The sequence below is a fragment of the Carassius auratus genome, chromosome 45 (genome assembly GCF_003368295.1).
Source record: "Carassius auratus strain Wakin chromosome 45, ASM336829v1, whole genome shotgun sequence".
NCBI classification, from domain to species: Eukaryota; Metazoa; Chordata; class Actinopteri; order Cypriniformes; family Cyprinidae; genus Carassius; species Carassius auratus.
In genome coordinates, this window is record NC_039287.1 from 11376449 (window position 1) to 11391940 (window position 15492).

At 34.5% G+C, this 15492-nt stretch overlaps 1 protein-coding gene across 5 annotated transcripts in view; it reads right to left on the minus strand.

Annotated features, from left to right (window-relative positions):
• LOC113063270 (trafficking protein particle complex subunit 8-like) overlaps positions 1-15492 on the minus strand; it is a 41030-nt gene that overhangs the window by 21301 nt on the left and 4237 nt on the right. For 3 of the 5 annotated variants that reach the window (XM_026233531.1, XM_026233530.1, XM_026233534.1), the window contains 9 exons: positions 13853-13936; positions 8414-8503; positions 7837-8011; positions 6385-6538; positions 2902-2986; positions 2527-2792; positions 1196-1311; positions 972-1122; positions 789-889 (listed from right to left, as the gene is read on the minus strand). In XM_026233531.1, coding sequence (XP_026089316.1) covers positions 789-889; positions 972-1122; positions 1196-1311; positions 2527-2792; positions 2902-2986; positions 6385-6538; positions 7837-8011; positions 8414-8503; positions 13853-13936 — 1222 coding nt within the window. The remainder of the gene's footprint in view (positions 1-788; positions 890-971; positions 1123-1195; positions 1312-2526; positions 2793-2901; positions 2987-6384; positions 6539-7836; positions 8012-8413; positions 8504-13852; positions 13937-15492) is intronic. The other 2 variants (XM_026233532.1, XM_026233533.1) reach the window with 2 other exon arrangements.

The window sequence follows — 15492 nt, forward strand, 5'->3', positions numbered from 1 at the left end:
ACAGCACCTTTCCAACAACATCTGAATGATCTTTCTGTCAAGTACTTAATCATTTAAACAACATAAACTGATGTCTGGCCTAAAAACAGAAGCAGCAGTTCAAATTTATTTTATTTATTTAAAGTACTGCTAAAAGCAATAAAAAGTAATATATGGCCTAAAAAATTAATGCAATATTATTTTTTATTCATTAGTCAAAAAAAGTGGAAGCAAAGATGAAAACTGATTTATTTATTTATTAATAAACCATTAAAACAATTAAGAAATTTCCAAAAGTGGTGTACAGTCTTAAAAAAAGGAAGCAAATGAAATCAAAATTTGAAATGAAAATGCTTTATTCATTCATTTTATTCAAATAAAATAAAACACTAAACTAATTCCTAAAAGCACATGAAGCAATGTCTGGCCTAAGAGAAATAAGAAAGAACTCTAATTAATTTTATTTAGTTATTTAATTAATAAAAAAGAAACTAAGCTAATTTTTGAAAGCCACATAAAATGATATCAAAACCAAAACAGGAAGACTTTTTTTAATTCAGTATGAAATACTGAAGCAATAATTGTTACAATTACAAAAAAAACAATAAAATGATTACAAGATTACAATTCTTGAAATAAAGCAAAAAGAGAACTCAATTTTATAAACATAATATTTACTTACTTTTGTTTTTAAATTTTACATTTAAAATACTAAAAACATTCAAATATGTTACCAAATAGTATACACATGGGAATGGGTAGGAAAACAATCAAAGCGAAAGCAAATGCAGGCGAATGCTTGTTCTTACTTGCACACTTCTCTGTAGGTCTGAATAGCCGTGTCCATGTAGTGTGCTGGGTACGGCCTGGGTGCCCCGCTCTGCAGAAAGGCAGCGACAGCAGCCATCTCCTTTAGAGACAGAGACAGAAGACAGTCCGTCTGAGACGAGTTCAGACAGTATTACACTGTGACACTGTGGTGTGTGTCTCACCAGCGCCCCTGCAGCGTACAGCATGGCCTGGTCAGAGAGGAAGTCCTTCTTGGCAGTGTGGTAACAGTTGTAGGCCAGCTCATAGTGCTGAACGAGGAAGCAGAGGTCGGCCATCTTTCTGATCTGAAGCTCTGGAGCCTCTGAGGGATATCTGACATCACACAGGTCAAGAGTCAGATAAGATGTAGAATAGATCAATTTTAATTGTGCTTCAGGTCACTTACAGCAGCCCTGCAGCGTTCTTTAGTTCAGCAATACTCTTCTCTGGGACCTTGCCTCCACCGAACAACTTCTTAGTGGCGGAGAAAAGAGATCGGCTCAGACCTTTCCTTGAGACAAGCTAGAATGAGAGAGAGAGAGAGAAAGATGAAGAAAATGAAAGCAAAGAGAAAGTCAAAAACTGTATTGGAAAAATATATAAAATGTGTTTGTATTACTGTCAAAGGTTAAGGAAATTAATATTAATAGACCATTGACTAAACAGAGAGTAATTTAAGCCTATTAAGTGAGGTTTATTTTGAAAATATGAAAACTTTTATTATTTAGCTGCATATTAATGATAGGAAAACAGCTAATAAATTTACAACAAAACAATGGAGGAATTAATTATTACTAATTATTACAGGCAATAAGAATTCATCATAAAGTTATGCATGTAAGGAGGGAAACATAAATATATTAAGATATTGGAGTCAATGTTAAAACATGACTGACTGAGTGATTCTAATGTAATAATAATAAGAGGTTATGGAATAAATATGATGTACTGTACAATAAAAATAAATGTTTATTTTTATTTTTAATTTCTTTGCGCCGTTAAATTTGCTAGTTTATTTTTTATCCGATTATGTATGTATGTACCGGTATGCATGTATGTATGTATAATATATATATATATATATATATATATATATATATATATATATATATATATATATACACATACATACATGTATAATTTTACTTTTGCATGAACTTACTGTATCTATATACATTTTATTTTTTCCAAAAGCAATATATAAAAAATATATAATACTAATATGAATATGTTTTTAAGAAACTGATCATTTTATTCTATGCATTAAACTATAGAGACATGTATAATTTGTAATGTAAAAAAATATCAATATTCTATTTCTTTTTGTTTTTACTTTCTATTCAAGAAAGAATCCTGAAAATGCAAATGTTTTCAACACCGACAATAATCAGAAATGTTTCTTGAGCAGTAAATCAGCATATTAGACTGATTTCTGAAGGATCAAGTGACTCTGAAGACTGAAATAATGATGCCGAAAATCCAGCTTATTAAATAAATAATAAAAAAAAATAATAATAATAACATTTTAAAATATATTAAAAATAGAAAAAAAAGTTTTTCAAACTATTATTTTAAAATATTAAAATTTTACTATATTACTGAGAATAAGAAATCACACATCACCAAATTTGTCATTACCTCCAAATAAAATACTCAATTACCTGGAAAAGAGAGTGAATCATTGCAGAGACTTGAGATGAATTAGTTGTAGTTTACAGTTGCTGTGTGTTTATGTACCTGGTCGTTTAGCTGCCGTATGTTCTTCTCGATGTGTGGCAGTAATCCTCTGAAGGTAAACTCCTGGATAAACTGCCGGATGTGGTCGTGGTCGTTCAGGGTCAGGCAGGTTCCTCGAGGGGTCGGGCTGGTGTGAGAGGTCCCGCTGGGCTGTTTTTGAGGTCTCGTCTCATCCACGTTGTTTACAGACTGACTGGCATCATTGCCAGGGTAAACAACATCAGTAGGGTGGTCCAGCTGCAGAGGATGAGTCTCCGAGACGCCGTCTGCAAACACGAGAAGAACATCTAATTAACACTAGACAATCATCTCTCATCAATATGAGGCTTACAACCAAAAATCCCTGATAATGGGGTTCAACTGAGCCAGACTAACCTCTGATGGATGGATCAAGACCATCTTCCTCTGCACCGATGTTGTTTTCAACCGCATTACTCACTGCAGATTCTTCATATAGCTCCTATAAAACACCACCAGGGATAAGGAACATTTCATTCGGCTGATCAGATTTAAAAGAAATCTAACATAGTCATAAAAAAAAAAAAAGAGTAAATCCATAAGGTCTATACATGTTAGAGGAAACACATAATTTCAGAAATTATCATTATTTCATGTAATCAGATAAGCTTATTACTTCAATCATATAAAAACTATTTACACATAGCAATCAAAAACTATTTTAGTTATACAAAATAATCACGTTCACTGTAAAATAAATATGATCTGCAATTGTTTCCTTAAACACATTAATGCATTTATATTGATTCAGCATATTATTCCTTTTTACTTGATTAAAACCAGATGTAAACTTAGATGTTACTATTTTTACGTTATCCGTTTTTCAGAGTTGATTTGTGATAACTGTGTTAAAATATAGAGCGATTATTACATTTTGAATAGGGCTGGGCAAAAATGTTTTATTTTTCGATTAATTTCTTTTTTTTTTTTTTATGACGTCGATTTGATATTGATTCTCAAAAGCTGTGAATTGATCTTTTCCGATATTTATATAAGCAAACATTTAAAAGAAGATCTGATAATTGTGAATTTTTTCATAAGTCTTCTCCACTAGAGGTCACTCTCTTATTTACCTCCTTGCGCAATGTCACAACAGAAAGCCTGTCACTCATTCAGTGCTTATCATGCTGGAGAGACTGTTGACAAGATCCAAGAACAAAGCATGATTTGCAACACTGAGGTAAAAATCTATAGTATTACAACAAATCTGTGGAAGCATTTGATGTTTTCAACCTGTCGTCTCACTGTGATGATAGGAGTACATTCATCCCCAGCTGCTCTGAGAGTCACTTCTTTAGCATTTTATTGTTTATTTTGACAAAACTACCGTCTTATCACATACACAGCAGCTGCAAGTTCCTCACAACAAACCGTTAAAATAAAAGTTTATTTAAACATGTAGAAACGGTCAACAATATATTACTATTTAGCAGTCTTAAGACTCAATGTAACAACAGTGCTGCTACTACTAATAAATATAACTAATTAAATTATAATATAAATATTACTAAAGGAATAATCATATTTGTTCTCTTTTTAATTTTAACAGTAAACCTCTGTTGTGCAGCACTTTGTTTGCCAAAAAAATGATTTTTCATTTGATTAAGATAAAATATATTATTTATATATATTATTTATATACCTTGTAGGGGTGTAACTGTACGCAAAAATCACAGTTCGGTACGTACCTCGGTTTTAAAGTCACGGTTCGGTTCATTTTCGGTACAGTAAGGGGAAAAAAATGCAAACATTAAACTGCAGGTTGTTTATTACTATAAACTTTTTTTTTTAAATGTGTTTACACTATTTTAAAATATATAAAAAAAAAAAAGAATAAGAAATAAAATACTGCTGCAAAGTTCTCCACTAAATAAAATACTCTCAGTCTCAAACCAATATCATATAATAAAATATAATGAAAAATATATATAAATAACTATGATTAAAGTGCAGCACTACCAATCCCAGCTTGTGTGCCTGCTAATATATATATATATATATATATATATATATATATATATATATATATATATATATATATATATATATATATATATATATATATATATATATATATATATATATATATATATATATATATATATAAATAACTTTTCCAAAATGTAAAGTGCAGCATGAACAGTTTCAGTTTTTAGACCTGCTCAGATTTCGTTATTGCGTTGGCCCGATCAGAATTAAGAGCAAAGGTCTGTTTAAATGCCGACGGGAGCTGCGTTTGAATTACAATAATTTTTTTCCTAGTTGTAGTTATGTTCACACTCGTGTGATGCCTTTTGAAAACCTTAGGCTGGTGACACACTGGCAGATTGCACCTGTCAAACATAGTCTATTTTGCCGTCAATACTGTTGACGGTCTCCTTTATCAGTAGGCTTTATATTTATGCTCAACATGAAGTATAGATATTGTTATCGTGAAGACAAGAGCCTGGTCTGTCGGCGGCCTCCCTCTGTGTCACCTACAGCATACTCTCGCGAGTATTCACACTGGAAGCCTGTAAGTACAGCATCACAGCAGCGGCTGCAAAGCGTGTTCGGCAGACAGTAAAACCATTTCAAACAATGGGTATAATTCTTTCAATATATGTTTTTATAACAATACACCATACTTTCACCCAAAACGATTAATTAAAAAGTTTAAATGGGTAAATACATATTTATTATACTTAATTTTCTTTTCCGGCATAATTGTTAAAACACTAGACATCGGCATTGTTGTCAAAACTCTTGACATGCTTATTCTGTGCATTTTGAGCACGTTTTGTGTTAAATCACATTTATTGTCCATCAAAAGTGTGCTTTCACTTTAATTGAGCGTGAGCAGCACAGCAAAAATAGACCGGACGCCGAAACACCCACTGCACTGCTGTTCACGCGACGCTCCTGCTTGACTCTCACGCGCTGCTCCTGGTCCCGGTGTGAATGCACTCATTGATTAACATGGTTGGCGAAAAAATACGCGCTGCTCAACATTGCAGTGTGAAAGAGGGGTAAAGACACAGAAAACGCGAAGCAGCCATCATGCAACTGTCACGCAGCAGAAACGCCACGCTCACGCCACACAGCCAGTGTGTCACCGGCCTTAGAATCAGCTGCAGGGCGGGATTTGCGCTGAACGTAGAGACTTCCACCACTTAATATGTTCGTTTGGAAACAAGAAAATGTACCTATGTTCCGCGTACAAAAAATTGCATTCGGTCATTCAGTATACACGTGCACCATACCAAAAGCCCTGTACCGAGACGGTACGGTAAGAATACACGTACCATTACACCCCTAATACCTTGTGAATTTTACTTAATTTTTTGACTGACGCACTGCAACACCTGCTGAGTGCCACTAAACAGCTTGAAAGATCAAAGACTATTTTTAATAAAACTCAGACTGGATTCGTCTGAAAGATGAAGTCATATACACCCTGAGGATGACTTGAGGGTGAGTAATTTAAGGGCTTATTTTAATTTTTGGGTGAACTAACCCTTTAAATGGGTTCAGCTGACAAAAGTTTGTATTATAATTCAATTCATAATATTTGGTAAATTAATTTTTATTTTACTGACCACGGTGGAAGAACACTATAAACATCTATATTATTGTTTAATGTGTTTAATATTATTTTTATATTATAACAATATAATATAATATAATATAATATAATATAATAATCTTTTTCACCATGGTCCATATATTTAATTGATTAAATGTAACAAAATATTGCACTACACTTGAACCAATTCTTAGCCAGAAGAAGCTGCTATGTGGACCAGACCTTCTGATGGTAATCAGAAGTCGAGTTGTATGTTCAGAGGTTGTGGTACTCACAGGGTTGTGTATGCTGGTCTTGTGTAAGTACTGACTCCAGGGGTCCGGCATCTGTTCGTCCGCAACAGTGCTACCACTCCGGGAGTTTATCTTGAGCAGATAGCAGCCCTGAGTACCATACCGCTGTTTCATGTCCTCGTACACAGAGTCCGCCCTGAGAAACACAGAGATAGATATTAATAGTTCTATACAATCATAAATATATATGACAGCCTAATCTTTCTCCCCACAGTCAGGTTATCTTCTGTTCATTAGACCTTGAGGCTACAGGCAGCACATAATTACAGTGATCGGCAACTTATCTACATACAGAATTCAGAGGAAATCATCGACATGCAGAGGAAGTGGAAATAAATGCAAGCAGCTGATATCAGAAAATAATATTCATAGAAAAACGCTTTCCAAATGCAGTTCATGTTACCTTTAAGATTCAATTTTATTCTACTCATGATATGTTCTCTAATTAAATCTACGCAATCACAAAGAGGAAGCAGAAATGTTTTCTCCTGAGATCACTTTAGTTTGAATCCCTGAGGCAGGGTTTGATACATGTTCCCAGTGTTAATCAACTCTGTTCGTTTAATTGCAGAATCAGAACAAGCAGTTGGAATATCAATAGCAATTTAATCAATAAAAATACAACCATCAGCTAGAATCTTAAAGATATTTTTAGTAATAATAATTATGGATCATGAGTGAACACATACAGTACTCCTGTACAGATAGATCTATGCAAATGAACACAATAACACTTAAAAAAGTTCTTCTAGATCAAGAAGCGATTACAAATAATTTGTCTTTTTTTTATTATTCAACCTTATGTTGCTTCTGGCCAAAATAGTCTATAATCCAGAATAAAGCCTTCAACAGTAGAAAAGTCCATCCCCTGTTGTCCTCGCACACCAAAATCCACTGGCATATCCGTTTATAATTTTTTTTACATGTAAACCATGCTTGATCTGTGCATATTTCACTCCTGATTCAGACGAGATTACTTTTTCACCGAAGAAATATTATGGATAGAGGAAGCATTGGTTTAAAGCTAAAAATGTTGATGAATTGGTTTCTTACAAGCACAGTTTTTCACTTCACACAATGGTTACTGATAGACAGGAGTCGTGTGGATAACTGTGCATCTTTTAAGCAGTTGTTTGGACTCTCATTCTGACGGCACCCATTTACTCCAGAGGATGATGAAGTGATGTAATGCTAAATCTTCATAATTTTCTTCTAAAGGTTGTTTAAAAATGTTCTTAAAAATATAAGTACTTCTTAATAATTTTTCAAGCATGACATTGAAGTGCTCAAATATCGCTGACTGAACACAGAAGCTTCTGCAAGAGTCAATCAATGATTATTCATCAGACTGTTGGTCTTTTTAAAAGGTTGACGATAAATGAAAACAGACAACAGGAGTACAGGAGAACACTTCAGACAGATGTGCACACACACCTCTGCTCGTCTCCTTCACTGATATCGTGGAGCAGGACATAATATTTGAGTGTGTTGGGGATGAACCATTTGGGGTGAGTGTATTCCCCACTGTGCTGGATTCGGTGCTGTTCCTGTGACAGCTTGAGAAACTGCTCTGTCGGCACGGCCTCATGGGACGACACCACCAACATACCTGCACCTGAGTTCAGGAGATCTCACCGAATACAGATGAAAAAAACTGCTAAACTGTGCAGTACAAAAATACATCTTGTTTAAAACCAATTAAACCAAACCTCTGGCTGGACTGTAAGTAAGTTAAGTAATCATATTAATGATGTGAAACAAAATTGCTCAAAAAATATATAGCCCTGGTAATCAACAGACTTGCATCAATTGACAGTGCTAGTTATTATATTTATTCACCATTATTAAATCATTTACTATAGACTCTCAGACACTTCTTGACATTTTATAGCAATCATATGGTCAGAATTTTGATGCGTCTCTTGTGGTAAAGAAAGAGGCGAAATGCAAGCATGAAAAAGAATTGAGGAAGAATTATTAGGAAAAAAGAGCGAAGATCTTGGAAGGATACAGGCCAGGTAGTGGCTGAGGAACTCGTGCTCTGATGCTGGCATGGACTGCAGGAAGTTCTCCCTGTAAGTCTCAAACCATGGTGTTGTTGCTGTAAGTTAAACACAAAGAAATATTGTCTCATTCAAAAATAAGTTTATTACAGGACGCATGACCAGTCCTCTTGGCGGAAGAGGAGAGAAGCACACCATGAAAGCCAAGACGAATAGAAAACCCACCAAGAAAATGATATTCCCTGGAACAAATTATAACAGATAACATTTTTATAGCAAATCTCTTTTACAGCAATATAACTAACCTAAAAATTAAAGAATGGAAAAAAGACAACAACAAAAAACGAAAATCCAACAAATGTAAATACAGTTCCTCTTCAAAAAGTGGCAAATAGAATGCTCTCCCTTATCCTGCAATTATAAAGCATAAACATAAGGTCACATGATTGAAGTATTGTGGGCAAAAAAAGTCTATTGTCTCTTGTTAACAGTGCAGTGACGTATGAATCGCTGCCCATAGTGAAGTCAAACCAAGCAGCTTCACGTTGATTTACGAAGTAACTTCAACCAGTTGCATAATAATAATAATGTGGCCTGGCAAAAAATACCTGTGTGGATTCTTATTGAAATTACTAATTTGTCCCACAAAACAATAGAACGTACTCACACCTTAAAGGTTTAGTTCACCCAAAAATGAAAATTAGCCAATAAATTACTCACCCTCAAGTCCTCCTAGGTGTATGTGACTTTCCTCTTTCAGACGAATCTACAGTAGTCTGAGTTTTATTAAAAATAGTATTTGATCTTTCAAGCTGTTTAGTGGCACTCAGTGGGTGTTGCAGTGCATCAGTCCAGAAGAAGTCAAATAAAAAGCACCCATGCTTAATAAAAAGTGTCTCACACCGCTTCGGAGGGTGAACAAAGTACTTCTTTAGCAAATCGATGTGCTTTTGTAAAAAAAAAAAAAAAAACATTTAAAATAAATCACTAATCTAGCTAGCGCTCACTGTTATACACGGACGCAGTTCCAGATGAATGAAGTATGAAGTCAGCTTTGGGTGAGTAATTTATGGGCTAATTATAATTTTGAGGAACTAACCCTTTAAATCACTTTTAATTCAGATTCAACCCCTTTTTTTTAGAGACAGAATGTTCAAAACAGGTCGACACATTAGCAATTATTGATCAATTTCCCCCTTCAAATCTATCCAGCGAGGAGGTTAAGATGAAGATGTGGTCATTTTTATGCTCCAGCTTCATTAGTTGAATGCCTTGACATTTCTTCTCAATCAATGGCCCTTCTCAGAATCATTCATGAAAATAAGCACACCGTATGAATGACGCACCACACTCCGGCAGCCTCGCGTTCATTTCTTTATCTGGGTAGAGCTTGTACACAATGTCTGCACTACAGCACAAAAAAAAAAATACATATAATTGTCATTAAAATCAATAAAGCGCATCACTCGCTTGCAGTATCTCTGATGATAACAATGGCAACATTCATGAAATAGGCTAATTTACATACGTTTGTTAACTATTGTTTATTTATTTTTTTTAGGTCCAAGGTCCTCTTGACAGGTATATATGAACCCTCATTACATTACTGAGTGTTGCATTAGAAGTCTGGCCTATGGCGAAGTGTATCATACTAATGTTTTATACAGACTTAGTTCTGATGCAAAGATTACTTTATCATTCAAAACAACCATAATTGTTAACAAACTTGTACATTGTACTTAATATTTTTATGTAGGAGGGACGACGAAAAATGTAGATTAAAGGGTTAGTTCTCCCAAAAATCCTGAACACAGTTTAAGATATTTTAGATTTAGTCCGAGAGCTCTCAGTCCCTCCATTGAAGCTGTGTGTACGGTATACTGTCCATGTCCAGAAAGGTAAGAAAAACATCATCAAAGTAGTCCATGTGACATCAGAGGGTCAGTTAGAATTTGTTGAAGCATCGAAGACACATTTTGGTCCAAAAATAACTAAAATAATTTTTTGTTGTTCTTGATGTTTTTTTTTTACCTTTTTGAACATGGACAGTATACCGTACATTTTTGGTGAACTAACCCTTTAATCTGTGGTTGAAGTTAATTCTGTTAATACTATTTCTGGTTAATGAACGTTAATGAGCATACCCCCTGCAGTAACACTGTTAAAGTTTTGATAGACAGTTTCCTTTTTGTTAACCATAATTGATTATTAATTTGAAGTAACTTCCATAATTCATCAAGTGATTCAGTATAGCTCTAAGAAATGTGTCCGATGTCTCATGAACATGACCCTAAACCAAAATATACATCGTTCCTACTCAGACAACCTACCAAGTAGGGATGTCAACGATTAATCGATGATCGATTAATTGTCGATAAGAGATGCAATCGATTAAGGCTATCGATGGTCGGTTAACCGATTCAATGTTGGGCTGCGTGCGGCTCATGCGCACTCAACACGTGCGAGCGGCTGTGAGTGACGGTGACAATATATAAAAGCATCATCATTCATTCACAATGTACAAATTAAGCTTTTAATGTGATTTAAACTTTAAAGTACATTAAAATAGAAACAACATAAAAGTTCTTCAACATTAAAAGCAATAGAAATGTAGTTACTAATCATTTCATCAGATAACTGTTTTATATCGTGCGCTTTGCAGGGCTGCGGGACACAGTGACAGGACAGGTAGTCTATTCATTCCTACAACTTGTTAATTCATTCCTACGAATTATTAATGTGGCAATTGTCCATGTTTCATTAATTTTGTTCCCTAAATAACCCATGATTTAAGTGAAATAAGGGAACAAATTAATAAATCGAACGAATTCTTAATTCATGAAATCTTTAATTTCCCTTCCCATGTTTACCACAGTAAGAGATGCGAAAACAGTTAAAAGCGAAAGATAATAAAATAAACCTGGGAAATTAGAGGGTTAGACTATGAAGATTAAGGAAAAGAAACGATGACTAAATATACTGAATTTGTGGAAATTCGTGACCAACCGGCAAACCAGAACAAAGCCGCGTAAATGAAGACTATGGGGTCCAAAAGCATGGTCGCGATCTAACATTTTCCAGTTAACCTATTATTCCTCTAATAAACAAAGCTTTTATATCACACTTGTCATAATCAGATCTTATCATTTCTAAATAAATAATTGCTGGATTCAAAACAGCGATTAATAGGCGCTGTGACCGACAAATTCCTGGAGCATTCACTGCTGTCACTAAACGGTGATGCCGAGCATCGTTCACAAGTTTCTGCATGGACCTGACTAGGGCACAGGTTCTAAGCCCTGGGACAAAATGGGATGCTTTAAGGAAAATTTATAGCCTACTAAGTAATAGGCCCAACATAAAAATAGGTTTAAGGTTTTTTTTTTTTTTTTAAATAGGCTATGCGAAATATATCCGACTTAAATAGGCTAATTAAGATAAACGGATTTAAAACAGAAGTGTGGGCGCTCCATAAGTTCACAAAAAAAAAAAAAGGATGACAACGCATTCTGTTTGTTTGCTTTATTTTACAAGAGCACAAATCTTCTGTTTTTATTGTGAGTGTGCACAAATGAAAGTAAACACTTTTGCGGAAAATATATATATTTTTTAATGTCTCAGCTGTTTCGATCGCCCCGGAGCCTGCTGCACACGTATATTCTAGCGATTCAAAGTTACATCGCTGTCTGTTCATTATCAAAATAAAATGTCAACTAAACATTAAAAGGTCACACTGGTCAGTTTAAATAGACCGTGGCATACCGGTCCACTCTGCTGTTATGCCAAGGACGTTTTTGCTCATATGAAGAGGGTCATCTTTTCCGTCTATATGCGAATGCGTGTTAAGTACAAGCCTAGTTTACATTATAAATAATAGTTTAACATTCAAATACATTGCGAATATTGAAACATTTCGATTTGTGCCTAATGAGACATGAGCAATAACCTCCAAAAAAATCTAGCCAAAGCCCCGCTCGCTCATCCTCGTCTGCACGCATGCACTGTCACGATCTAATGCGCTGTATGCCGGATTTTTAAAAATCTGACATTTTCTAGGACAGAATCCAGCAGGATCAAATTAATGTGAGCAACTGTGTTTTGGTGCAGCAGCGCCGATGTAGTTCACTTAATGTGCAGCGCAGTCACACGCGCTCCACATTTCGGATAATTTTATACAATAATGTCAGTTGAAAACATTGCAATTGTGCTTTAAAATACAACAACGAGCACCACAAAACCATTTAAAGAGGCGCGTTCAGCGTTCTCCGTGCGGGATTGGAAACTGTCAACAAAGTAAAATGACCTCAAAAGTATGGCGCGCTCTCTTCATTTTATCAAATGATCATAATCGCATCTATTCATTTTATAATCCTGCTACTAGCATTTTATTCAGACTAAAACCTCTTTAATTCAAGTGAGAAAGCGTTTTGTGTGTGCGTGTGGCTTTTGCACATCCTGTCATACCGCTGACTGCGTGCCTGCAATAGACGCATTTTGCAGTATTATGGTTAACGATTAATCGATTAATTGATCGTTAATTTAAACGACGATCGATCATGGAAATAATCGAAATTTGACATCCCTACTACCAAGCATTTTTGAAAATGTGTTTTGAACATCCTAAATAAATAATGTAGTAAACAAATATAGTTTAAAAAAATCCAACCTTTAAATTCAGGAAACTTTATACTCCACAGAGCATTAACAGCAAAAAAATCTCAGATCATAGTTTTCAATACAGTAAGGTAAAAAGCAGATATTGGTAAATTATATCACTTATTGAAATATGTGGTTATAACTAAGTTAAAATATACAGGCACCAATACGCCAGCTGTAATACTGGAAACATTGTCGCAGTTTTTTTTTTTTACTGTAAATTAAATAAAGAGACCAATATTTCACATTAAATCAAACAGATGAAAAACGTAAAAAAAAATAAAAAAAAAATTTATTCAGTTTGGATTTCAGAAAAAGTGCATGTAAATTTCTCGACCCCGGAAGGAATGATTCTACAAAGGAAAAGAAACTAGACTATAAAGTGAAGCACATTTTAACTGAATGGGTACAATGACTCATTGAACTAAAATCTCACAAAAAGACCCCAAACAATTCTGAAACATAGAATTTAACTTAAATTTCAGTCAAAATAGTATTTTCTGACTATTTTCTGACTGTAAATTGGAACACTAACTAAGATTGCTAACCCTTTATTTGACAAAGCAGTGGACACATCTACCACTGAGAGTTTTAGCACAATGAGTCTCACACACATAAAGCTAAAGAACCACCACCAACATCCCGAGAAAGCAGAGGAAGCTGGATTGGAAAGAGGAAAGGAGATTTAGTGACAGTTCTGCTACGGAGCGAGCTGGGACGGGAAATAAGGTGGAGAAGGCGACTGAGGAAAGCCCTCTCACACACCCCCAGCAAGGGAAGGAAGGGAATACCTGTGTAGTACTTGGACGAGCTCAGCTGTGTGAGCGTTTCTTTCCAGTCCGAGTACCAGGGAACACTCGCTTTGACCGTGCGGTCTGAGAGGAGAAGAAACAGGCATCTTGTTAAAGCTTACGGACAGGAACCACAGAAGTGTAATGCATCTTCAAACCCAAACCCTGCAGATGCACATGAATTGTATGGCATGGACAAAATGTCAAGACCAATTGCTCTTTGTGTTTGCATTTGAAAAACTGATAGCTACAATGATTGTCTACGATCTTAACAGGAGCTAAAATATATTGAAGTGTATAAATTCAGAAAGCAAATGAGCATTGTTCTAAAATCCCATTTTCCTGATTAGGTTAAACATGGGCATGTTCAGCTGGCACCTCCCGCTGCGAGAAAAGCCAATGTACTAAATGTAGGATGATGAAGATATTTCTGGCCTTGAGACAAACATAAAAAACAAACTACTGGTACCAGTTCTAGCAGAAGTGAAAAAATAATGAAGTTAGATGTTTCTGGAGAAGTCTAAGGGTCAGGGTGAGTAGAGCACACACAGCAAACCAATGCTTTAAAATCAACATGAAAAACAATCACAACCTCTTCTACTTCTATAATGTGACATTACTGAGGGAAACGGGATACTGTATGAAACATTCAGAGCGTGATGTCATTTATTTTATTTTACTGAGAATGTATTGGGTTGTGAAAAGCAATCAGAACCCCGAAAGTGAGTTATAATTTTATTTGAGAAACCAGGCTTTATTTAAGACTTTTCCTGCAAGGGACCTGCAAAGGACTTAAGGTCAAGTTCATGGTCAAAAGCAGTTTGACATATTGAAAAGGTATCATTAAATCGATCTCCAAATCTATTATTATTTTTGTTACGTTACTTTATTCTTCATGTAAATCGGCAACATTTTAGAGAGGATGCTTTACGGAGCCTAAAGCAATGCCTAACAGCTACTTAGCTATTGGTTAACCTTAACTTATCCGCCCACCAGTCCTAGATGACATCACTTTTTTTTTTTTTTTTTTTTTTTTTTGGTGTTTCAGAACATTATATTCATTACATTTGGAATGATGTGCACTACTAAATTATGTGCAATACAGTGTTAATACTGTAAACTAAAATGAATTAAAAAGTTCATTAAAATAACATTTTGTTATTTGAAATAAAGCTGATGTCAAATAAAATATAAAGATTACAAGAAAACTATAAACTTAAATTTGAAAAATAAAAAATTACCAATTTTGCCTTGGCTTCTAACTGAAATAAGTGTAAAATAAAAGTAATAAAATGATTAAAACTGAATTGGAAAAATTACTAAAACTTAAAATTAAATAATAAAAAGCTATAATATTAAAGCTTAATCTAAATATAACATTAAATATATAATAGTTAAATAATTATGATTCATTTACTCACTTATAATATAAATAATATATTATAATAGTATAAAGTATACAAAAATAACTGCTACAATAAGACCAGGAATATGAATCAATGCATTTAAGTACACAGCATCCGTTTATGAGACCCCAGCTCTGTAATCAAATTCACATATACAAGTGTGCTACGCCGCTGTATGTTGCATCTTGACTCTGTTCTCATATTTGGCTGTTATAGGTTCATTCAGTTAAAAGG